Source organism: Macaca thibetana, chromosome 7, assembly GCF_024542745.1.
Source record: "Macaca thibetana thibetana isolate TM-01 chromosome 7, ASM2454274v1, whole genome shotgun sequence".
In the NCBI taxonomy this organism is placed as follows: Eukaryota; Metazoa; Chordata; class Mammalia; order Primates; family Cercopithecidae; genus Macaca; species Macaca thibetana.
This window is the reverse complement of record NC_065584.1, coordinates 161,556,514-161,583,186: the sequence shown is the minus strand read 5'-3', so window position 1 is coordinate 161,583,186 and position 26,673 is coordinate 161,556,514. Positions and strand designations below refer to the sequence as shown.

Below are 26,673 nucleotides of genomic sequence, written 5' to 3'. Positions count from 1 at the left end.
TTTTTTTTTTTGTAAACGTATACGCTAAGAGAGAGAATTCAGGGTGGGCTGCTTGTAAAGGATGAGGCAGCCAATATGGACATCTTAACAGTGGTGAGTTTTGCAGTCCATGAACACATGATGTCTTTCCATTTATTTGTGTCTTCAGTTCCTTTCAACAATGTTTTGTAGTTTTCATTGCATCTGTTTTTCTCATCCTTGTTATGTTTATTCCTATTTTATTTTTTGTACACATTTTATGATTTTTTTAGTTATTGTTTTATCTGGTTACACAATTATAAATAAAATCTCTTTAAGTGTTTTTTAAATTTGTATGTTGCTGGTGTTTAGAAATACCATTAATTTTGTTTCCAGCAATCTCGATAAGTTCTGTTAACCATTCTAATAATTAATCTTAGATTTTTTTTTTAGCATTTTCTACATAAGTAAACATATCATCTACCAATATATAGTTTGGGTTTTCTTCCTCATCTCTATGCCTTTTGTTTTGTTAGTGTGCATCTTATTTATAAGGAATGCTTTCCACAACTATTAAGGATATCTGCCTTAGGTTTTTTAAAAAATAGTTTTTATTTGTTGTTTATTTAAGGTACACATCATGTTGTTGTAGAATACATATTGATTGTAAAAGGGTTACTATATCTATCTTCTCAGATAGTTACCCATTTTATTTGTTTTAGTGGCAAGGGCAACTAAAATCTCATTCATCACAAATCCCAATACTGTACAGTTTTATTACCTGTAGCCCTCTTGTTGTACATTAGATCTCTAGACTTGTTCATCTTACATATCTGCAGTTTTGTATCCTCTGATCTGCATCTCCCTGTTTCTGCCCTCTCCCTCTTATGCACACCCCTGATAACCAATATCTTGTCTTCTATCTCTGTATAATTGAATTTTTAAAAAGATTTCACATATAAGTGAGATCATGCAATATTTTTCTTTCTGTGTCTGGCTCATTTTACTTAGGGTAATGTTCTCTAGGCTCATCCATGTTGTGGCAAATGGCAATGCCTTGTTACTTTTAGGGCTAAATGATATATATACTACAATTTCTTTATCATTGTTTCTTTGATGGACACTTAGTTTGCTTTCATATCTTGGCTACTGTGAATAATGCCGTAGGAAACATGGAAGTGCAAATATCTTTATATAGTGGTGATTTCATTTCCTTTGGGTGTATTGTCAGAAGAGGAATCAGCTGGTCATATGGTAGTTCTATTTCTTTAGAAACCTCCACACTGTTTTCCAGATGGCTGTACCAAGCCACACTCTCACCAACAGTGTAAAAGAGTTCCCTTTTCTCCATACCCTCACCAACATTTGTTTTTTGACCTTTTGATAATAGTCATCTAATGGTTGTGAGTTAGTATTTCATAATGGTTTTAATGTTCATTTCCTTGATGATTAATGATGTTCAACACCTTTCTATATATCTACTGACTCTTTTTATGACTTCTTTGGAGAAATGTCTAGGCAGATTCTTTGCCCATTTTAAAATCAGTTTGTTTTTCTACTATTGAGTTTATGAGGTTTTTTTTAATATCTGTTTTGCTTGGTTTTGTTTTTTTTGTTTGTTTTTTGTTTTGTTTTGTTTTTACCTTGCTTTTTTTCTTTTTGAGGCAGAATCTTGTTCTCTTGTCCAGGCTGGAGTGAAGTGGCATGATTTTGGCTCACTGCAACCTCCACTTCCTGGGTTCCAGTGATTCTTGTGCTTCAGCCACCTGAGTAGCTGGGATTATAGGTGTGTGCCATCATGCCTGTCTGATTTTCGAACCCCTGGCCTTAAGTGATCCACCCACTTTTGCCTTCCAAAGTGCTGGGATTACAGGCATGAGCCACTATGCCTGGCCTAGTTCTTTATATATTTTGGATATTAACTCTTTATTAGATATATGGGCTGTACAGATTTTCCCCAGTCCTTAGGCTAATGTTTTATTGATTTTTTTCTTTGTTATGCAGAAGCTATAAACTTCCCTCTTAGAACTGCTTTTGCTGCAACCCATAGATTTTGCTATGTTGTGTTTCTATTGTTGTTTGTCCCAAGATATTTTTTAATTTCCCTTTTGATTTCTTCTTTAACTCATGACTTTTTCAGGAGCATGTTATTTAATAGCCATGTATTTATGAAATTTTCAGGATTCCTTCTTTTATTGATTTCTAGTTTTATATCATGGTGATTTGAAACAACAATAGATACAATTTGAATCTTCTTTAATTTGTTAAGATGACTTGTTTTGTGGTTTAACATATGGTCTATCCTGGATAATGATTTATGTGGACTAGAAAAAAATGTATTGCTTTTGATGGGATGTTCTACCTGTGTATATGAGGTCCATTTGGTCAAAGTACAATTAAGTCTAGTATTTATTTTCTCTCTAGTTTATCTATTGTTGACAGTGGGGTATTGAAGTCCCCTACTATTATTATATTGCTATCTATTTTTCCCTTCATGTTCGTTAATATTTGCTTTATAGTTTTAGTGCTCCAATGTTAGGTGCATGTAAGTTTACAATTGTTACGTCCCATTGATGAACTGACCCCTTTATCATTAAATAATGATCTCTTTATTATTTGTATATTTGCTATAGTTTCTTGTTTTGTGGTTACTATGAGCTTATACAAAACATCTTATACTGTTATACTTAACAACTGTTAAGTTGTTATCAACTGTTTTAAGTTGATAACTGTTATCAACTGTTTTAAGTTAATTTCTGGCACATACAAAAACTAGACTTTTACTGTCCACCCCAAAAGTCATGTTTTTGATGTCACAATAGTTGCCTTTTTATATTATGTATTCCTTAAAAACTTATTGTAGTTTTTGTTACTTTTGACTATTTTGACTTTTAACCTTCATAATAGAGATATGTGTGGCTTACATACCACACTTACAGTTTCACAGTATTCTGATTTGACTAACTATTTATGTCTACCAGTGAGTTTTATACTTTACATGTATTCATGGTGGTAATTATTATAATTTTCTTTCTGCTTGAATAAGCATTTCTTGTAACACAGGTCTAGTGTCAGTGAATTACTTCAACTTTATTTGTCTGGGAAAGACTTTATTTCTCCTTCATTTCTGAAGGATAGTTTTCCTTGGTATAGTATTCTTAGCCGGCAGATTTTTTTTTCCCCCTTTCATCATCTTGAATATGTCATCCCATTCCCCAGGCTTGCAAGGTTTCTACAGAAAAGTTCAATGATACTCTGATGGACATCCCCTTATATGTGACTTGATAGTTTTTTCTTGCTATTTTTAAAATTATTTCATTGTCTTTTCAGTTTTGACAGTTTGATTATAATGTACCTTGGAGAGAACCTTCTAAAGTTTATCTGAGGATCTTTGAGTTTCATTGACTTGTATGTAAATATCTGTGTCTTCCTAAGTCCCAAGATTTAGGAAGTTTTTTTTACCAATTATTTTATTTATATAAGCCTTTTCTGTTTTTTCCCTCTTTGGAATTCCTACAATGTGAATATTTGTTTGCTTAGTGGTATCCCATAGGCTCTCTTCATTCTTTTTCCTTTTTCTTCTCTTCTGAGTCAGTTCAGAAGCCTTCAGGCTTGATGTAGTCTGCTGTTGAACCCTCTGTGGTATTTTTTTATTTCATTGAATTCTTCAGTTCTAAGGTTTTTATTTAGATTTTTAAAAGTATCTCTTTTATTGAATTTCTCATTCAGATCATGGTTTAGTTTTCTAGTTTCATCGAATGGTCTGTTTTTATTCTCTTATGTTTCACTGAGTTTCCTTAGTTCATTATTTTGAATTACTTTTTAGAGAATTTGTAGATTTCTGTTTCTTTGGGGTCAGTTACTGGAGAGTTACTGTGTTCTTTTTAGTGGTTTCATATTTCCTTGCCTTTTCATGTTTCTTATGACCCTGCCTTGTTTGTACATCTGATAGTGCAGTCATATCTTTCCAACTTTACAGAGTGGGAAGGGGAAGACTTTCACCTGAAGATGGGCCTGGGAATACTGCTTGGGTATAGGACACAGTGGCTCTGCTTCTGTGTGGGTGCAGTGGTGTAGTTGTCATGTAGCTTCTTAGTTGTGATCAATGTGAGTGCACACTGTGAGTGCCTCAGTGGTCTAGACTGTAGGAGTCTGTATCAGTGATGATGGCTGCTGAGGTTATTAGGGCAAAGGTTGTAGGGGTCTTCCTGTTCTTGTTTTCCCCAAAGTAGGGAATCTTCATTGAGGGGATCTCTTTTGGTAACAGGTCTGACATTGCACACAGGCAGCCACAGCAGCACTGGGTTGCAGGGCACAGGGGCTCAGAGCAGCTGTGGAGCCAAATTCCTGGGCTTAGGGTCCTGTGAAACTACTGGAGCACCTGGGACTTCAGGCATAGGTTCTCTCTCCAAGGCATGAGTGGATTCAGTTCTCCCACTACACAGGGTTTGTTGCTGTGGGGCATACCCCAGCAGCTTGGGCCCAGGGGGCTGGGATGTTGCCATGCTTCTGACCTTGGAGGGGACACTGGCATGATTCTGGGGAAGAAGGTGTATCTGGAGACTCAATCCCTGGGGAGCAGTGAAGAGTCACCATTTGGCATCCAGAACCAACTGTGTAACATGGTAGCTCAGGCTCTGGGTGATGAGGAGCATGGTATACAGTGGTCACTTAGGACCCTGGCTTGATATAATAGCCTAGGCTCTATGAGGCTGGGTCCAGTGGCAACAAGGACCCAGGAATGGCAAGATACAGCTGTATCTTGGGCCCTTTGGGGTAGGAAACAATGCAGCAATGACCACTCCTTGGAGAGGTAGGGTGCCTCAGCAGATTGGAATGTAGGGGGACTCGTCCAGTTTTCGGTAGATGGGGCACTGTGTCTCTTTGGCCTAGAACACAGCTCAGTCGTGGTTCTGAATCCCTGGAAGTCAAGTTGCCATATCTGGTCAGCCCCAGAAGGCATAACTACTTGGGTCAGTAGAGTCTTTGGATCCCTGGGGTGGGGGGGGGGGGGTACTGCATCAGCTGTGGTGCTGGGGGTGCAACTACTTTGGTATGCCAGAGGCTCAAAGCTCCTGGAAGTGTGAGGTGATGTCTCACCAGTGGTATTGGCAGGGGGGGGGGTGGGGGGCGGGGGCGGCAGTGTATGTGGGCTGGGGGAGATGTCAACTGTTTCTGTGTGCTAGAGGCGTGAGGTCTCCAATTAGTGGGAACCCACTTCAGTTCAGTTTTAAGGGGAAGGTGCACTAGCATCTAGAATTCAACACTTCTGCAGTAACTTGGCCCTATGTGGTAGGGTATAGCAGCAGTTCAGCTGGGGGATGTTATGCTACTGGGTGGATGTTGAGTTTTTCAAGTGCTTTGGTGTTTTTTTTAAAATATGGAAATAATTCTATAAAATTTCTCCTTTAATCTGTTAATATGGTAATTAGTTGATTGATTTTTCTTTTTTTAAATTTTTTTTCTAGGATACATGTGCACAATGTGCAGGTTTGTTACACACACACACGTGCCATGTTGGTGTGCTGTACCCATTAACTGGTCATTTACATTAGGTGTATCTCCTAATGCTATCTCTCCCCCCTCCCTCTACCCCATGACAGGCCCTGGTGTGTGATGTTCCCCACCCTGTGTCCAAGTGTTCTCATTGTTCAGTTCCCAGCTATGAGTGAGAACATGCGGTGTTTGGTTTTCTGTCCTTGTGGTAGTTTGCTCAGAATGATTGTTTCCAGCTGAATCCATGTCCCTACAAAGGATATGAACTCATCCTTTTTTATGACTGTGTAGTATTCCATGGTGTATATGTGCCACATTTTCTTAATCCAGTCTATCATTGATGGATATTTAGGTTGGTTCCAAGTCTTTGCTATTGTGAATAGTGCCGGAATAAACATACATGTGCATATGTCTTTATAGTAGCATGACTTATAACCGCTTGGGTATATATCCAGTAATGGGATTGCTGGTTCAAATGGTATTTCTAGTTCTAGATCCTTGAGGAATCGCCACACTGTCTTCCACAATGGTTGAACTAGTTTACAGTCCCACCAACAGTGTAAAAGTGTTCCTATTTCTCCACATCCTCTCCAGCACCTGTTGTTTCCTGACTTTTTAATGATTGCCATTCTAACTGGTGTGAGATGGTATCTCATTGTGGTTTTGATGTGCATTTCTCTGATGACCAGTGATGATGTGCATTTTTTCATGTGTCTGTTCACTGCATAAATGTCGTCTTTTGAGAAGTATCTGTTCATATCCTTTGCCCACTTTTCGATGGGGTTGTTTGATTTTTTCTTGTAAATTCATTTGAGTTCTTTGTAGATTCTGGATATTAGCCCTTTGTCTGACGGGTATCCCATTCTGTAGGTTGTCTGTTGAGTCTGATGGTAGTTTCTTTTGCTATGCAGAAGCTCTTTAGTTTAATTAGATCCCATCTCAATTTGGCTTTTGTTGCTGTTGCTTTTGGTGTTTTAGACATGAAGTCCTTGCCCATGCCTGTGTCCTGAATGGTATTGCCTAGGTTTTCTTCTAGGGTTTTTATGGTTTTAGGTCTGATGTTTAAGTCTTTAATGCATCTTGAATTAATTTTTGTATAAGGTGTAAGGAAGGGATCCAGTTTCAGCTTTCTACATATGGCTAGCCAGTTTTCCCAGCACCATTTATTAAATAGGAAATCCTTTCCCCATTTCTTGTTTTTGTCAGGTTTGTCAAAGATCACATGTTTGTAGATGTGTGGTATTATTTCTAAGGGTTCCGTTCTGTTCTGTTGGTCAATATCTCTGTTTTGGTACCAGTACTATGCTGTTTTGGTTACTGTAGCCTTGTAGTACAGTTTGAAGTCAGGTAGCGTGATGCCTCCAGCTTTGTTCTTTTGACTTAGGATTGTCTTGGAGATGCGGGGTCTTTTTTGGTTCCATATGAACTTTAAAGCAGTTTTTTCCAATTCTGTGAAGAAAGTCATTGGTAGCTTGATGGGGATGGCATTGAATCTATAAATTACTTTGGGCAGTATGTCCAGTTTCACAATACTGATTCTTCCTATCCATGAGCATGGAATGTTTATCCACTTGTTTGTGTCTTCTTTTATTTTGTTGAGCAGTGGTTTGTAGTTTTCCTTGAAGAGGTCCTTCACATCCCCTATAAGTTGGATTCCTAGGTATTTTATTCTCTTTGAAGCAATTGTGAATGGGAGTTCACTCATGATTTGACTCTGTTTGTCTGTTATTGGAGTATAGGAATGCTTGTGATTTTCACACATTGATTTTGTATCCTGAGACTTTGCTGAAGTTGCTTATCAGCTTAAGGAGATTTTGGGCTGAGACGATGGAGTTTTCTAAATATACAATCATGTCATCTGCAAACAGGGATAATTTGAATTTGTCTTTTCCTAATTGAATACCCTTTATTTCTTTCTCCTGCCTGATTGCCCTGGCCACAACTTCCAACACTATGTTGAATAGGAGTGGTGAGAGAGGGCATCCCTGTCTTGTGCCAGTTTTCAAAGGGAATGCTTCTAGTTTTTACTCATTCAGTGAGATATTGGCTGTGAGTTTGTCATAAATAGCTCTTATTATTTTGAGATACGTTCCATCAGTATCGAATTTATTGAGCGTTTTTAGCATGAAGTGCTGTTGAATTTTGTCAAAGGCCTTTTCTGCATCTATTGAGATAATCATGTGGTTTTTATCTTTTGGTTCTGTTTATATGCTGGATTACGTTTATTGATTTGCGTATGTTGAACCAGCCTTGCATCCCAGAGATGAAGCCCACTTTATCGTGGTGAATAAGCTTTTTGATGTAGTGCTGGATTTGGTTTGCCAGTATTTTATTGAGGATTTTTGCATGAATGTTCTTCATCGAGATTGGTCTAAAATTCTCTTTTTTTGTTGTGTCTCTGCCTGACTTTGGTATCAGGATGATGCTGGCCTCATAAAATGAGTTAGGGAGGATTCCCTCTTTTTCTGTTGATTGGTATAGTTTCAGAAGGAATGGTACCAGCTCCTCTTTGTACCTGTAGTAGAATTCGGCTGTGAATCTGTCTGGTCCTGGACTTTTTTGGTTGGTAGGCTATTAATTATTGCCTCAATTTCAGAGCCTGTTATTGGTCTATTCAGGGATTCAACTTCTTCCTAGTTTAGTCTTATAAAACTATACAGTTTTATAGCATATTTTGAAATTAGTATAAATTCTCCAACTTCATTGTTCTTTTTCAAAGTTGCCTTTCCATATAAATTTTAGGTTCAGCTTATCAGTTTCTGCAAGATAGCTTGCAGGATTCTGATAGGAAGTGTATTGAATCTATAGGTCAGTTTAGGGAGATTGACATCTTTACATTATTGTATATTACAGTCCATGAATGTGATGTTTCTCTCTGTTTAGATCTCCTTTAATTTCTGACAACAAGGTTTTGTAGTTTTTTGCATATAGGTCTTGCAATTCTTTTTAAAATTTATTCCTAAGTACTCTTTAAAGCTGCTGTAAATGGAATTGTTTTCTTTGGTTCATTTTTGGATTTTTCTTGCTAGTATATGGAAATACAGTAGATTTTAATTTATTTCATTCTACAACTGTGTTTTTTATGACCTTGTTAAACTTGCTTACAGATGTTCCTCAACTTATGATGGAGTTAAGTCCTTATAAACTCATCATAAAGTCAAAAAGCTGTAAATTGAATGATTATAAGTTGGGGACTGTCTGTATTAGTTTGGGTAGTTTTTTTATTATTATTATTTTTATTCTTTAGTACTTTTTATACATAAAGGCTCATGGCATCTGTGAATAAAGTTTGTTTTAGTTCTTTATTTCTAATGTGGATGCCTTTAATTTATTTTTTTTCTTTTTGCCCTCTTGCACTGGTTCACTCCTTGTATTTAATGTTCAGTGGAAGTTGTGATATTGGGTGTCCCTGTTTTGTCCTCAATCTTAGTGGGAAAGCATTTGGTCTTTCACCACTATGTATGATCTTTGCTGTAGATTTTTGATAAAGTTTATAGATTGAGGAAGTTTCTTTCTATTTCTAGTTTGTTGAGAGCTTTTAACATGAATGGACTTTGAATTTGGTGAAATCCTTCTTTTTGTGGGTCCATTAAGATGACTATGGGTTTTACTCTTTATTTTATTAATATGGTATGTTACATTAATTTTTGCATATTAAAATAACCTTGTATTCCTGGGTTAATTCCTGCTTTGTCATGATATGTAATAGTTTTTATATGTTGTTGGCTTCTTGCCAAGGGCATGTTCATGAGGGGTATTTATCTGTAGTTTTCTTGTGATGTTTTCGTCTGGCTTTTGTGTTATGGCGATTCTGGCCTTACGGAATGTAAGGGGAAGTATTCTTTCCCGCTCTATTTGAGAAACCATTTCCATAGGATTGGTATTATTTCTTTCTAAATGTTTGGGTGAGTTTACCAGTAAAGCCATCAGGGCTTGGGTTTTTCTTTGTGGGAAGATTTTAAATTACCAGTTAAGTTTTTTTCCCCTTGTTTTTGGTCTATTGAGATTTTTCTATATCTGCTGGAATCAGCTTTGATAATTCATGTCTTCCTAGGAATTTGTCTTTTTCATCTTAAGTGATCTCATTTATTATAAAGTTCTTGGCCGGGCGCAGTGGCTCACGTCTGTAATCCCAGCACTTTGGGAGGCCAAGGTGGGTGGATCATGAGGTCAAGAGATCGAGACCATCCTGGCCAACATGGTGAAACCCCATCTCTACTAAAAATACAAAAATTAGCTACTATTTACATGGTATGTCTTCTGTTCTTATACCCTCATCCTTTTTGTGTTTTTGTATCTCATATCTGTCTCTTGTAGGCTGTACATAGTTGGGTTTTACTTTTCTATCTGGTTTGCTAATTTCTGCCTTTTGATTGGAATGTTTAGTCAATTCTCATTTGATGTAATTTTTGGTATGACTGAATTTATGTCCGCCATTTTGATACTTGTTTTCTATATGTCTCAAGTCTTTTTTGTTCTCCTTTACCTTTTGTTTTTATTAAACCACTTTTTGTTGTATTATTTTCTTCATTATTTAAAAATTATATTATTTTAGTTACTTTAATAGTTGCTTTTTGGATTATAGTATTCATCTTGACTTATATTCTACTTTAGGATAAAACTAAATTAATTTTGTTAAAATAGAACAACTTTGTACCAAAGTTCTGGCCTCCTCTTTCATTCTTCCCCTTGCGTTACTATTTTCACATATCTTACATATAAATGTCATAAATGAAACATTAATCTTATAAATTATTTCTTTATACAGTTCTATATTTTTAAAAGAACTAAGATAATAAAAGAGAAAATATATTTATACATTGTGTGTGTGTGTGTTAACAGTTTGTTTCTTTTTATTTATTTATTCTAATTTATTATACTTTAAATTCTGGGATACATGAGGGGAGTGGTGAGGAAAGCTGGCTATGCATGCTGTATGAATTAAAATAGAAGGATGCTACTTGTCTCACCATTTCAGTATGTAGATTTTCACTTAAACTTCCTGTTTTCAGTGTATTATCTCACCTCCAATTTGCCTTCTGTCCTGAATGCAGGTCCTTTTGTTCAGCCCCTCTAGGGAGTAATCTCTTCATCTTCTGCTGGCGTGGGGAGATTTGGAGACCTGCTGTATTTTAAGGCTTTCCGAGTCTGCTTATTTTTATCCTCAACCTTTATCCCTTCCTTCATAAGTGAATAGTTTTTTTCAATTTCTGAACTCTTAATGGAATTTTGCTAGTAGAGTCACCTTGCTTATTAGTTTCCCTCTGAAAGCTTAGATTTCAGCTTTCTCAGGATTGCTTCTCAGCTTTTGAAATATTGATGTCCATTTTTTGTGATTATTTCCTCTTCTTTGTTTTTGTGAGTTTATGCCTTTTCTATTCTTTTTTGTGGTTTAATTGTGTTTTTGGAAGGGAATAGAGATAAATATAGTTTTCAACAGCCATATTCAAATGACAGTCTTTGAGCTAATATTTAAACCCATGCCTGGGTCCTGAAGTCCATTTCATAACTGATAATCTCTATTGTTTCCCAAACGTTTAATTAGCAATATACCTGGGATTTAGTAGGCACTCTAAGAAGAATATTTTTTTAAAAAATAATAGCCCTTTAGACTATATAAGCCTATGTGTCCTAATTGTATTTTTGAGCCTCATGAGATTTGTTACTTTAAGCAGTTGAGTTTATAATTTTTACTGTCTTCTTACAGAGACAGGGAAGAACGATTGGCAGCACTCACAGCTGCTCAACAAGAAGCTATGGAAGAGTTACAGAAAAAAATTCAGCTCAAGGTAAGGATATTACATATTTTTAAACTGAAATTTTAGGGCTTGCAGTGTAGCATGAGATCAACATTTTGTAGAGCAAAAATTGAATTAATTTGTATTCTAAATCTTTGCACAGCAAAGCTTATATGATTTCACTATGATCATTCTAACTCAATATCAGGAAACTAAGTTTACTTTGATATGGTAGAGCCATTGAGGAAAAAAATTTAAGGAAGTTTATTTAACATTTCCTGTTTTTCCTAAGTAATTTTTTTTTTTTTTTTTTTTGAGACGGAGTCTCGCTCTGTCGCCCAGGCTGGAGTGCAGTGGCCGGATCTCAGCTCACTGCAAGCTCCGCCTCCCGGGTTTACGCCATTCTCCTGCCTCAGCCTCCCGAGTAGCTGAGACTACAGGCGCCCACCACATCGCCCGGCTAGTTTTTTGTATTTTTTAGTAGAAACGGGGTTTCACCGTGTTAGCCAGGATGGTCTCGATCTCCTAATCTCATGATCCGCCCGTCTCGGCCTCCCAAAGTGCTGGGATTACAGGCTTGAGCCACCACGCCCGGCCAGCAATTTGTTAATGACTTGAAGGCATTACTGGTAGGCTTCTTATATTCATAGGTTTTAATCACTCAAAAGTAAATTAAAAGATGTTTCTTATGATTTGCTTCACTTGATTTCAGTGCTTATGAATTGCATAATCATAGCTTGGGAGATTATGATAAACTGATACTTTCTAGAAAATTTTTAGTATTACTACAACCTGTAGGCAGTCTCTAACAGTATGAATGTTTCATATTATGTCACAGTTATTTACATGCTGGCTCCTCACAGGGATAGTAAAACCCTTAAGTTAGAAGACCGTATTTTACTATTTGTATAGTCCTAGAAATTTATCATTCATTTAAATTTATTGTAGCAGGTATTTATTGAGCCTTGTGGTAGGCAGGGGAATGCAGAGATAAGGCATCGTTCTGATTTTTAAGAAACTCTTCATTTACTTTAAACTCAGGTACTAAGTACATAACTTCCACATAGAGAGAGGCATACATGAAATGCTGTGGAAGCACAGAAGAGGACACTTAGTCTAACATGAGGAGTGTCAGAGGTCAGGGAAGTGATTTTTAAAGAACACTTCCTGAGCTGGATCTTGAAAGGAGGATGAGTAAAATAGATAGGTAGGTGGGATGCCATCCTAGCCATATTGAAATAGATGAGTGTAAGGACAAAGGTCTGAAATAGTATTTTCCCCCCAGGATTGTCACTGGAGGTATAAAAATGGAGTAGGTTATAGGATTGGTCATGATGGGCCTTGCTTGCTGTATGGATAAGCATGTGCTTTACCTATAGGTTAACATTTCCCATGGTGGGTTCCAGGAAGTGGTTCTCAAAAATATGTTATTGGCAAATAATTTGTAAGTTGATGCCTACTAAAAGCTAGGTGTATTGAGTTATAGATCACAGTGATGTACTGGAAGTTCTGTAAAGTTCTACATTAAAAACCTGTTTAGATTTAGTTTACTGTTTTTCAAATTTATTTGACCATGGAACCTGTTCTGTAAAACACCTATTAATATCTATCCTGGAGCACACTTTAATAAACATTACTGTTCATGTGGGTGATATTAAAGGGCTTTCTGTAAAGCTTTGTCTTCAGTGTGTAAGTTGCCATACAAACGACATTCTCCTATAATTTTTGAAGTTTTAATGGAAATATATTTTTCCGAGTTCTCACCATAATTTGAATAATTTTTGAAATTCTTGCACTTTGACTTCATCTACAGCATGATGAAAGTATTCGAAGGCACATGGAACAGATTGAACAAAGAAAAGAAAAAGCTGCTGAGCTAAGCAGTGGGCGACATGCAAATACTGATTATGCCCCCAAACTGACCCCTTATGAAAGAAAGAAGCAGTGTTCTCTCTGCAATGTGCTGGTAAGTTGTTATTATCAATATTGTAATGATACAGTTTACTTCTAAAGTTTATGAAACCATGGAAATATATTCTTCCAGTCTTTTAAAACTTATGCTAAGGCAGGAGAGATGTGGCAACTCACGCCTGTAATTTCAGCACTTTAGGAGTCCAAGGTGGGCGGATCATTTGAGGCCAGGAGTTCAAAACCAGCCTTGCCAACATGGTGAAACCCCGTCTCTACTGAAAATACAAAAAATTAGCTGGGCATGGCGGTGCATGTCTATAATCCCAGGTACTCAGGAGGCTGAGGCATGAGAATCCTTTGAACCCAGGAGGCGGAGGTTGCAGTGAGCCAAGATTGTGCCACTGCACTCCAGCCTGGGCGACAAAGCAAGACTCTGTTTCAAAAAATAAAATAAAACTCATGCTAAGGCATCTGCTGAGTGACCTGGATTTCTTTCATGATTCTGAATGAAACATCAGCATTTCGGAATAGCAGTAAAAGTGCTAAAGAATATAGTTACTATTAAAATGGATGATTACCTGCTTAATGTGATAGCCCAAGTCAGTATTTTTGGGGTATTAGGTCTAAAAAAAGAAAACAACATTTTCACTGCTGAGACTTGAATCTTCAAACTTAGAGGAAATAATTTCCTCTTAGGCTGACTATAGCATGTCTTTTTTTTTTTGGAGACAAGTATCGCTTTGTCACCCAGGCTGGATTGCAGTGGCGCGATCTTGGCTCACTGCAACCTCCGCCTCCCGGGTTCCTCCCGGTTCTCCTGCCTCAGCCTCCTGAGTCTTTTTTTTAACCATTTGTCTTCTAGAGGATTCTCAGAATTATGTTTGAGGAAACTATTTTTAAGACTAATATGTAAATACTAGGTGGATCTCAACTCACATATCATATACTGGACTGAATGTGTAGTGTTTAAAATTCATATAATGTTACATTGATTACATTGCTTTGATTTTATGCTTTTAGATCTCTTCGGAGGTATATCTTTTTAGCCATGTTAAAGGGAGAAAACACCAGCAAGCTGTGAGAGAGAATAGCAGCATCCAGGGGCGTGAACTTTCAGATGAAGAAGTGGTAAACTTTATTTTTGTTCATTTACAGTTGTTTATTGAGTACCCAATATGTGCTGTTTTATTATAAAAAATTCCATGTTTGTATTTATTTCTATGATTATTTAAAACTAAATTTAGCACTTAATAGCTACTATAATATAGTGTACAAATGTGTCATTATTTTAGTGTATATATTAATTTAACAAGAAAGATAGAAACAAGAATTTAATGCTGTTATTTACATAATTTCAGTATAAGGAAAGGTTATGGTATATTGATATTTTAATAATGCAGGAAAATAATTACTCAGTGACATGCCACATTTCTTCGAAAACAGTTAACCACATAAATTTCACTTAAGAGGATAATTTTGCATCAGTATACCATTGAGAAGCTTTTGGAAATTCATTATTTCTTCACACATAATTATTGTCAACATGGAATTTAGATTTGTATAAATATATATATGAATATTTTTCATTTAACTCTTTTTGAAACTTGGATGACATAGCTAGATAATCTGTGAATTTGCTGTCCTGTTTATTATAGTAAATTTTTAAAACTACTCAAGAATAAGAAATTCATATTTGTTAAGCAACTCTTAAGCCATCCAGGAAAAGTTTTTGTGGGTTCTTTGAGGGCAGGTCCCTTTATGTAGGTGCATGTGTATATTTAACTTTTTTTTTTTTTAGGTATGGCATTCGTTAGTCAAGAACACAAATCTCAAGTATATAGCTGATGAATTTTTACATATGTATAAACTGATATAAAACCACCCAGATCATAATATAGACCATTTGTTGTACCCTTTGGGTTCCTCTTATGCCCCCTCCTAGTTGTGTCCCCAAAAGTTAACTACTATGAATTTTTGCATCATTAATTACTCTTGCCTATCCTTGAATTTCATATAAATGGTATCATACAGTATGTATTCTTTTGTGCCTGACTTCATACATTCATACTTAAGCCTGTGAAATTGATCCCTATTGTCTATGTGAAGCTGTAGTTATTTTTCTTAGCTTTATGTCAGTGCCTTCCTATGTACCATCAGGAACACATCTGTAGTTGAATAGTATTTGGTTTACCGACTTGTTAAAATAAGGGAAAACAGGAAGAGCCAAGATGGCTGACTAGATGCAGCCAGGAAGAGCATCTCTCCCACCCAGAGACCAGACCATCAAGAAGGCTAGCACGCTCCGAGCAGATCTTCTAAGGAAGGCATTGAGATTAGAGGGAGGGAAGGCCCACCCTGAGCTGAAGCTGCAGGAGAAAGTGGGGAATGCCGCCTGGCTTTGCAGAGCACCAGGACTCTCTCCTGAGGAAGAGGTGGCTAACTAAGCAAGGAGTGACCCATTCTCATCACAGACCTCTGGAATCCTAGCTGCAGGAGACCCCATGACTCCCACGGACATTTGAGCTGACAGGGAGAATTGCTTGGAGAGGTGGCAGGGACTGGAGTCCAGCTTGCGAAGAGCCCAGAGGGTTTGACACAGGAACAGCTGCTGTGGAGGGCAGCCAGAGATGCTCAATCCCCAAGTCTCACTGTGTTCCCCTAGGTGGCTTTGGTCATTGTTGTCTGTCAGATCTGCACACAGCAGTGCTGTCTTGACAGTGGAACAGGGCTGGTGTGATCTGAGCACCCTGGTCTGATGGCATCTCCCAGGGTCCCTGCCTGGCCATGCCTTCTTGCAGTGCAGACTTGGATGCCCAAACGAGGTGCTTCTAGGTGGCTGCCACCATAGCTCCTATCCCACGAGACCCTGCCTGACCATCAGAGAGCTTCTGCAGATGGGCCCCTGCTGGCACGCAGCTACCCATAGCCTCTCCCCACCACTTTCTGGCAGCTGCATGGACTTTGCCACCACGCTGCTACTGGCACTGGTGCAGGTATGGACTCTTGCCACTGCACTGCCATCACCAGTGTGCAAATACGTGTTCACACCCTACCAAGTGCAATTGCATGCATGCGGAACCTGTGACTGCTAGCCTGTGCACTTGGACCTGATACCACTGTGCTGATGAAGTGATTTTGCCAGCGCCTGCCATTGAAGTATTGTTGCCAGCGGACAGGGAACACCTTAGCCACTCTAGTGCAGCAAGTGCTTAACCTTGAGGTTCCAAACCATGGGCCTGGTCTCATTCCCCTGGGCCATGCAGTCCAGCACTGCTGAAGTCATCCAGAAACAAAGCCAGTTCACTGAACGCAGTGTATACTACAGTCAAACCCTTAAGGGCATCAAAGAATATAAAAACAAAAAGCCTTATCCAAAGGACAGCAATTTCAAAGATGAAAGGAACATCCTTTCATGTTAAAAACCCTCAACAAACTAGGAATTGAAGGAACATAGCTCAAAACAATAAGAGCCATCTATGACAAACCCACAGCCAACGTCATACTGGAGGGGCAAAAACTAGAAGCATTCCCCAAGGATTTCCACTCTCACCACTCCTATTCAGCATAGTACTGGAAGGCCTAGCCAGAGCAATCAGGCAAGAGAAAGAATCAGAGGCATCCAAATAGCATGAAAAAAGTGAAACTCTCTCCCTTTGCAGATTGTACAGTTCTATACCTGGAAAACCTCAAAGGGTCTGCTCAAAAGCTCCTAGATCTGATAAACAGCTTCAGTGAGGTTTCAGGACACAAAACGAATGTACAAAAATCAGTAGCGTTTCTACACAGCAACAACATCAAAGCTGAGAGCCAAATCAAGAACTCAGTCTCATTCAAATTAGCTACAAAAAGAATAAAAAAGCTACAAAAAGAATAAAAAAAGCTACAAAACAGGGAGGTGAAAGATCTCTACAGATGAGAATTACAAAATACTGCTCAAAAATATCAGAGATAACGCAAACAAATGCAAAAATGTTCCCCACTCATGGATAGAAAGAGTCAGTATTGTTAACATGGGCATACGGCCCAAAGCAATTTGCAGATTCAGTGCTATTCCTATCAAACTACCAATGACATTCTTCACAGAATTAGAAAAAACTATTCTAAAATTCATATAGAACCAAAAAAGATAGCCCAGTCTGAGCTCACTTTTTTTGTGATTTTTTAACTTGGAAGAATTTTGCCTTTCAAGTTTTAACCACTTTGATGACTCTAAACTCCAGATTCTGTCTCCTCAGCTCACTAAGACTGCTACTCTGCTGGCACTATGCTCCCATGCCAGAAATTGGCATAAACCCTGAAGGAAGTATCCAGAATGAATGTACAGCTAATTTTATGTGCTTGCCTTTTTTTAGGCATCATAGTCTTTCAAGTCCTGTGTTGGCTTTTGTTCCTTTCAAATAGTCGCTTTGTGTATTTTGTGCAACTTTTGGCGTTAGATTAGTCCAGTACAAGCCAGTTCACGGTAGCTAGAATTAAGTCTCCAGTGTTTGAGCCCTGCATATTCATGTTTGATATAATGCTTGACATATAGTTAAGGTTATTTATAAATTTCCATTGAGTTGAATCGAAATGAAAAGTTTATGCAGAGTGGCTTGAAGGTATCATTGGAGTAGACCTCTCAATTTCACCTTTGTAAATTCTGAGTACTTTTAATATAAGTGAAATGGAATGTGGAACTAATAATCTAGTTTACCTCAGATAATTTTCTGCCTTTTACTCAAATTGTGTAAGTATTGTAAGAGAGAATAGTATGGAGTTTTTTATTACTTAAATCTTTTATGATTACCCCCATTTTCTACATGAGTTTTCTGTTTAGAACTATAGTCACGTATTTGTGTACTCTACTTTGAAAAAAACCTTAATTGCCTCAATTACTTGTAATAATTCCCATTGTAAAGGATGTTCTTTCCTTTATAAAAATTATTTGCGGCCAGGCGCGGTGACTCATACCTGTAATCCCAGCATTTTGGGAGACTGAGGCTGGTGGCTCACCTGAGGTCAGGAGTTCAAGACCAGCCTGGCTGACATGGTGAAACGCTGTCTCTACTAAAAATACAAAAATTAGCTGGGTGTGGATGTACGCCTGTAATCCCAGCTACTTTGGAGGCTGAGGTAGAAGAATTGCTTGAACCCAGAAGGTGGAGGTTGCAAGTGAGCCGAGTTCATGCCATTGCACTCCAGCCTGGGTGACAGAGTGAGACTCGATATCAAAAAAAAAATTACTTGTAGTTAATTTCCATTAATAAAACAGCTAAAAATATTATTTAATTTACAAAAAATCATTTTTTTCTGGAATATGGTATTAAGTAAACTGAAATATAAATTTCACATGTTTTTATTTCAATGAGAAAAGGTTAGAAGCAAATAATAGGATTCACACACTTTGGAAGAAAAATGTGCAGTATTATCTGATTTTTGTAGCCATAGCAGTCTTATGTTTAGCTATTATGATTTGAGATTTGAATGATGTGTTCATTTTGTGTACTGTTTCAGTTTGAATGAATTAAATTTTCTTAAAGTTCTTACTTAATTCATGTCGTTATTCTTGGTTATAGCCTCTTCTTCCTGAAAACAAATGTATAATATAGCATATGAATTATGTGATATAAAAAGGCTATTTTCTGTTACTATCATGGAAGTTCATTTTTTTAATCAGTAGAGGGTATCTATAGTACACATACTTGTTCTACTTAAAGTTATTACTTGTCATCTATGATGTCTTTATATTATATACACCTTTTCTGTGACCTTTCTTCTTTGACATGTAAGATTTTATTTATATTACCTCTGACCTAATAAAATTGTACCTTTGACCTTATGAACTTAACATCTCAGATAACTTACTCTTGATCTTTGACACATTTTGTTTTAAGCCTGTTCAACATAATAGGTCACTGCTGAGTAAGAAAGCTTTATTGTTTTGTGTTTTTATTGTAATTTGGGCAGTTTTTCTAGTGTTTCTTGAGACTTAACAAAAGGGACTATGTTTGACGTTTATGTTTGATTTTTTTTCTCATTCATCTTAGAATTCAAATGATTAAAAAGGTGATTTTTAAAGGTCAAAAATGGGTACTAGTTTTAAATATATTCTAAAATTTAACTTTTTACATGCATTGCTAAATAAATCAATGAAGTATTATTTTTAGTATTTGATATCTTTGTGGTCCCGTTTTCACATTATCTAAAGAAGCTGCTAGGATCTTTTCTAGAAGTTGCTTGAAGTACATTTAATTGTATATGTAGAATGAATTTTAAAAGATATTTTTTCCATTTTAAATCAGTGTATTTCTATGTTTGTGAGATTCCATTAGCTTCAAACGCATGTAAATTGTACAAACTCTTTTAGTTACCCTGTATACTTATAGAAAAAAATAATAATTTTCATTTGACTCCTGAAAGATATGAATAGGACTTTCCTGAAGGATCTTAAATTAACTGTAATGTATTGGATGTTTACAACCATATGTGATTTTACAAATAGCATTATTAGTTTCCGTGGACAATATATGCCAACTAGGTGATTGAAGAGAAAATAAATTTTAAATTAGGAAAATAAAGAAATTTTAAATTAGCAAAAACATAAAGACATCACTGTATTTAATGAAAGGTAAGCTGACTGTTTCGGCCAGGGTGTGCCTGGCAATGAGATCAAAAGAAGTGGCAAGATGTTTCCCAGAATTATGATAGTCTGGGAAATAAAAGATAATTCCATATAGACCCATTTATTTCCTTACTTTGCTTGCCTTTGTAGAAGAAGTGTTCACTATCATTTTATAATCACATTATGAAACATCTTATTTGCCTTTCAATAGGAAATCAAGTCGAATGAGCAAACTAGAAGTAATTTAAATTAAATCTTCAGTTTTTTTTCCCATCGAATACCTCAGTAGGGTTAGTAAGTTTAAGACAATTTGAGAAATGATTTTAAAACATATTGTCCTTTCTTTTAAGGCATAGCTTCCATTGACTTGATTTTTCTCCTTAATAGTATAGGAAAATTTTTATAGGGGTATGTGTGTGTGTGTGTGTGTAAGTAAATGTATATGTATTCAGTATATAATGCACACACATATATAGCTGATTATTAATTTATATAGTCTAAGTTTTCACACTGTGATATGCAGAGAATATGTGGCTCTGTATCTGTGGCTGATTTATTGATCTTCTTTATTTAGTTGAAGGAAAATTTTTAGATTCCACTTATTAGGTCGAGGAAAAATATTTAAGTAAACGTTTTTTTTTTTTTTTTTTTTTTTTCTTTTTTCAAGATGGGAGTCTTGGTCCGTCGCTCAGGCTGGAGTGAAGTTGCTTGATCTTGGCTCACTGCAACCTCTGCCTCCTGGGTTCAAGCAATTCTCCTGTCTCAGCCTCCCAGGTAGCTGGGACTACAGGCGCCTGCCACCACACTGGCTAATTTTTGTATTTTTTTTAGTGGAGGTGGGGTTTTACCATGTCAGCCAGGCTGGTCTCAAACTCTTGACCTCAGGTGATCCACCCACCTCGGCCTCCCAAAGTGCTGGGATTACAGGTATGAACCACCACGCCTGACCACAAATAATTTTTATAAAGGAAAGAATACAAACTTGCTTTTCAGAGTTTTAGAATTAACTCAAAAGAGAAGAATTAATAATTAAGTTGACTCTTAACAGATTTTTAGCTGTGTTAGTCAAGGTGTAAAATTCGGAGTGCAAAGTGACCTTAGAGTTACACTAGTAGCTAGTTTGGTAACTTGGCATTTTAAACTGAATGAAATTAAGACTTTGTTTTACCCTGTTACTTTCTAATTTGCAGTTTTAATTTAATCGATTTATAGTTTTTATAAATATGTTTTATCATATTAAAGAAGGTCCTTTTTTATCTCTAATTTTATAAGATCTTAAAAATAATAAATTGTTATTAATTTGGGTTGAACTTTTTCTCCATCTTATGATTGCTTTTCTCCTTTAATTATAGCAAGAAGTATTTTCTGGGCAAAATTGCAAAATTCTTTTTTCAATTTGTTTATGTGATATATTAATGGCTTGTCTATATTAATATTTAACTTAATTTGGTCATGATTTTAAAAGTACAGAGTTAAATTTGTTTTTGAAATATCTTATTATTTTTCTTTCTCAAGATTGTATCATCTTCATATATAAACTGACTAGATTTTCCTGTTGTGTTTTTATTACTGGGAACATGTTGCATAAAATAGAAATTGTCTCTTCCTTAAAGGTTTTGTTTAATATATCTATAAAATTATATGTTCCTCTATGTGTTTTTTGGGAAAAATTTGTTTTCTGTGGTAAAATACACAAAACTTAATATATGCCATCTTAACTATTTTTCCAACTTTATTAAGGTATAGTTGACAAAAATTGTGTATATTCAATTGTATACATTCAGTGTGTACAACATAATGATTTGTATATTAATGCAAACACTGTGTAGTGATTGCCGCAATTTAGTTGTGTTTCTATACAGTAACAATGAACTTTCTGAAAAAGGAATTAATAAAATTATCTCATTCATAATAGCATCAAAAAGTAGAATATTTTGGAATAAATTTAACCAAGGAGGTAAAAAGTCTTTTCACTGAAAACTGTAAGATACTGCTGAGAGAAATTGAAGAAGATATAAATAAATGAAGATATCCTGTGTTCATGGATTGGAAGAATTAGTACTGTTAAAGTGTCCATACTCTCCAAAGCAATGTATAGATTCAGTGTAATCCCCATCAAAATTTCAATGACATTTTTAATAGAAGTAGAAAAAACCTCCTAAAATTTGTATGGAATGACAAAAAAATCTGAGTAGCCAATGCAATCCTGAGAAAGAACAAAGCTGGAGGCATTACACTCCCTGATTTCAAAGTAAAATACAAAGCGATAGTTACCATCTTAACCCTTTTTAAGTATATATTATAGTTTAGTGTCATTAAGTTCATTCACATTGTTATGCTACCGTCACCACTGTTAATCCACAGAACTCTTTTCATCTTTAACATCTGAAAATCTGTGCCCATTAAACATTAACTTTCCATTCCTGCCTCCCTCCAGACCCTGGCTATCACTATTATAATTTCTTGTTTTTCATGGCCCTGTCAGTTTTGAGGAGTGCTGGGTGAGGCATTTTGCAGAATATCTCTCATTTGGGTTCGCCTGATGACTGAAGTAGGTTTGTAGATTTTTTTCTCATGATTACCCTGGGTTATATGTTTTTGGTGGGAATACCATAGAGTTGAAATGTCCTTTAGGCACATCATATCAAAGATACATACAATTATAACTTATTTCTTGCCACAGTAGTGTTTGCAATGTTTCTTCACTGGGAAGTGACTATTTTTTCTTTTCCATACCTTGGAAGCAGGTTTCAAGGGATTGGGATACCTGTGGGAGGGATTAGGTTTCAGCTTCCAGAGGAGGACTATCTATATATAATTTTCGGAATCCTTCTGTTAAGGAAGGTTTGCCCATATTCCTTATTTATTTATTTATCTTTTATATCAGATATATATTTTTTTACTTTGAGTTATATTCTAGTATACATTATCTTATTGCTAATACTGTTCCAGATTTGGTGATTACGAACTCTTTCAGTCAGTTTTTGTGTCTTTTTGACATTGCCCTGTTTAGTTTTTTTTGAACACTTCTTTACTGGCATTTTATAATCTTGTAAGCCGCAGCCTTATCTGGTATTCTTCCTTTTCTAGCCCTGGAATCAGCCACTTCTCCAAGGAGCTTTGTTTTTTTTTGTTTTCAAGGATAACACTTAGAAAACAAGACCTAGATATAAGGGGTGCTCATTATTAACTGAGGTGTCACTGCTTCTAGGCCCTCAGGTTTAGAAGCCATTTTTAGGGGGAGGCTTTTCTCTACCATATCAGTTTCTTCTGTGTTCATTGTCTTTTAAGATTTTCCAGATCTTCTTGAGTCAATAATTGATATCTTCTTAGAAGATTACTTTCTTAGATTAGATTTTCTAATTTATTTTAATAAAAGTATATACACATAGTAAGCCTCTTTGAAATCATTAAAATCTGTTTTCTATTTTCTGATTTCAATATTTTACACTTTCTTTTTGCCTTAAACTTGCTAATGGTTTTTAAAATTTTTCTTCTTTCTACCTTTTTTCAGTCTCTTTCTCTTTCCTTCCCTCTACCCCGTCTCAATTGAATGATTAATTTGTTTTTATTCTTGTTTTAAGACATGTTATTTAATGCCACATATTTCCTTTGATTGAAGACAGTTTGAATTTAATTTTTTTTTCCTTTTTAAGAAAGAAGCATTTGGGTCGGGCGCGGTGGCTCACGCCTGTAATCCCAGCACTTTGAAAGGCCAAGGTGGGCGAATCACGAGGTCGGGAGATAGAGACCATCCTGGGTAACATGGTGAAACCCGTCTCTACTAAAAATACAAGAAATTAGTCGGGCATGGTGGCGGGCACCTGTAGTCCCAGCTACTCTGGAGTCTGAGGCAGGAGAATGGTGTGAACCTGGGAGGTGGAGCTTGCGGTGAGCGGAGATCCTGCCACTGCACTCCAGCTGGGGTGACAGAGTGAGGCTCCGTCTGAAAAAAAAAAAAAAAAAAAAAAAAGAAAAGGCATTTAAGGCTACAGTAACCAAAACAGCATGGTACCAGTACCAAAAACAGATATATAGACCAATGGAACAGAACAGAGGCCTCAGAAATAACACCACACATCTACAACCATCTGATCTTTGACAAACCTCAGAAAAACAAGAAATGGGGAAAGGATTTCCTATTTAATAAATGGTGTTGGGAAAACTGGCTAGCCATATGCAGAAAACTGAAACTGGACCCTTTCCTTACACTGTATACAAAAATTGGCTCAAGATGAATTAAAGACTTAAACATAAGACCTAAAACCATAAAAATCCTTGAAGAAAACCTAGGCAATACCATTTAGGACATAGGCATGGGCAAAGATTTCATGACTAAAACACCAAAAGCAATGGCAACAAAAGCCAAAATTGACAAATGGGACCTAATTAAACTAAAGAGCTTCTGCATAGCAAAAGAAATTATCATCAGCAACCTACAGAATGGGAGAAAATTTTTGCAATCTGTCCATCTGACAAAGGGCCAATATCCAAAACCTACAAAGAACTTAAACAAGTTTACGAGAAGAAAACCCCATCAAAAAGTGGGCAAAGGATAAGAACAGACACTTCTCAAAAGAAGACATTTATGCAGCCAACAAACATATGAAGAAAAGCTCATCTTCACTGATCATTAGAGAACTGCAAATCAAAACCACGATGAGATACCATCTCACGCCAGTTAGAATGGCGATCATTAAAGTCAGGAAACAACAGATGTTGGAGAGGATGTGGAGAAATAGGAGTGCTTTTACGCTGTTGGTAGGAGTGTAAATTAGTTCAACCATTGTGGAAGACAGTGTGGTGATTCCTCAAGGATCTAGAACTAGGAATACCATTTGACCCAGCAATCCCATTACTGGGTATATACCCAAAGGATAATAAAACATTCTACTGTAAAGACACATGTACATGTATGTTTATTGCGGCACTGTTCACAATAGCAAAGACTTGGAACTGACCCAAATGCTCATCAGTGATAGACTGGATAAAGAAAAGGTGGCAAATACACACCATGGAATATTTTGCCGCCATAAAAAAGGATGAGTTCGTGTCCTTTGCAGGGACATGGATGAAGCTGGAAACCGTCATTCTCAGCAAACTACTGCAAGAACAGAAAACCAAAGACCGCATGTTCTCACTCATAAGTGGGAGTTGAACAATGAGAACACGTGGATAGAAGAAGGGGAACATCACACACTGGGACCTGTCGGGGGGTGGGGTGATTAGGGGAGGGATAGCATTAGGAGAAATACTTAATATAGATCACGGGTTCATGGGTACAGCAAGGCACCATGGCATGTGTATACCTATGTAACAAGCCTGCATGTTCTGCACATGTACCCTGAACTTAAAATATAATAATTAAAAAAAGAGTATGTGTTGCCAATATGAGGACTGTTCTTTGATTTTTAATTTTTACTTTCATTGGATTCTGGTCAGAGATTATGGTTTATATAGGTTCCACTATGAGGAGTTTATTAATTTTTCTTTGTAGTTTAATATATTGTAAAATTTTAAGAATAATCTCTTTTCTCTCTGGGTATATATAACATTTATTAGATCAAATGTCTTAATTATCATGTAAATCTTACTTTTTTATCCGATTGGTTTTTGTTCATTTAAATCCTTTACTCAAAATGGAAAGAATGCCAATATGCTATTATTGTTATTTCTTCACGTCTCTTTGTGTTTTTAAAATCAGTATTTGCTATTTATGTATTCCAAAGATTTATCATCACAGTCATAACTTTTTATATCTCTTTTACTGGTGAAGTTTACCTTTTAAGAGTATGAAGCATCCGTCTTTCCTATTTAATGCCTCTTTCCTTGAATATTATTTTTGTCTGGTATTAATATTGTAAACCTAGTTTTGTTTAATGTTGCTTAATAGGTCCTCTTCCCGCTTGTCCCATTCATAATTTATATTTTGATTTTTTTTACATGTAGGTCTATTCCTAAAATGTATACTTTTATTTTGGTTGTTTATTGCTTTACAAGAAGAATACCTCACTGTATATAATCTTTATGGACTTGTGCTTTTTCCTTCAATATTATAATGCTTATATTCATCCAAATTACTATGAAGAGCTTTAGTTTGTTGGTTTTGGTTGCTGTACTGTTTTGTAATTATACACAATTTGTTACTATCCTGTTGATTGGTATTTGTGTTGTTTTTAAGTTTTTGGTTTGTAAGTAGTGTTGGTGTTAACATTCCTATACATACCACTTGTACATGTATAAGAGTTTTCCTTGGGTATATACCTAAGGATGGAATGCTGAGTAGTATGGTATATAAATGTTCAATTTTAGAGACGATCCCATACTGTTTTTCTAATTGATTGCACCAGTTTGCACACTTACCAGTGATGTATAAAAGATGTAGATTTACATTCTCCACAACTCTTGGCATTATATGGGTTTTTAACATTTGCCAATCAAGTAGGTGTAAAGTGGTATTTCATTATAGGCTTGATTTTTATTTACATGATCACTAATGACATAAAGCATTACTTCATGTTTTAGGAAAGTATTTCCTGTTCTGTAAAATGTCTGTGGTTCCATCCTGGCTAACACGGTGAGACCCCATCTCTACTAAAAATACAAAAAAAAAAAATTAGCTGGGCGTGTTGGCGGGTGCCTGTAGTCCCAGCTACTCAGGAGGCTGAGACAGGAGAATGGCATGAACCCGGGAGGCGGAGTTTGCAGTGAGCCAAGATCGTGCCAATGCACTTCAGCCTGGGCGAGAGTGGGAGACTCCATCTCAAAAAAAAAAAAAAATGTCTGTGGCTGTTCTTCCCCTTTTCTATTGGGTTCTATTGGGTTGTTTACTTTTGCTTTTTATTTTTAGGCTTTTTTCATAAATTGTTACTAATTTTTTATTAGATATATATATTGGAGATATCTGTAACAGTTTTTAACTTAGATTTTCATATTTTTATGTCTGTTAGCAAAAAATATTAATTTCAA

The 26,673-nt window shown here is 36.2% G+C and overlaps 2 protein-coding genes across 12 annotated transcripts in view; one reads left to right on the top strand and one right to left on the bottom strand.

Annotated features, from left to right (window-relative positions):
* Positions 1-26,673, top strand: part of SCAPER (S-phase cyclin A associated protein in the ER) — a 571,361-nt gene that overhangs the window by 193,325 nt on the left and 351,363 nt on the right. For all 11 annotated transcript variants that reach the window (XM_050799824.1, XM_050799823.1, XM_050799825.1 and 8 more), the window contains 3 exons: positions 11,162-11,243; positions 13,006-13,158; positions 14,124-14,231. In XM_050799824.1, coding sequence (XP_050655781.1) covers positions 11,162-11,243; positions 13,006-13,158; positions 14,124-14,231 — 343 coding nt within the window. The remainder of the gene's footprint in view (positions 1-11,161; positions 11,244-13,005; positions 13,159-14,123; positions 14,232-26,673) is intronic.
* RCN2 (reticulocalbin 2) overlaps positions 1-26,673 on the bottom strand; it is a 466,582-nt gene that overhangs the window by 246,019 nt on the left and 193,890 nt on the right. The window lies entirely within an intron of this gene.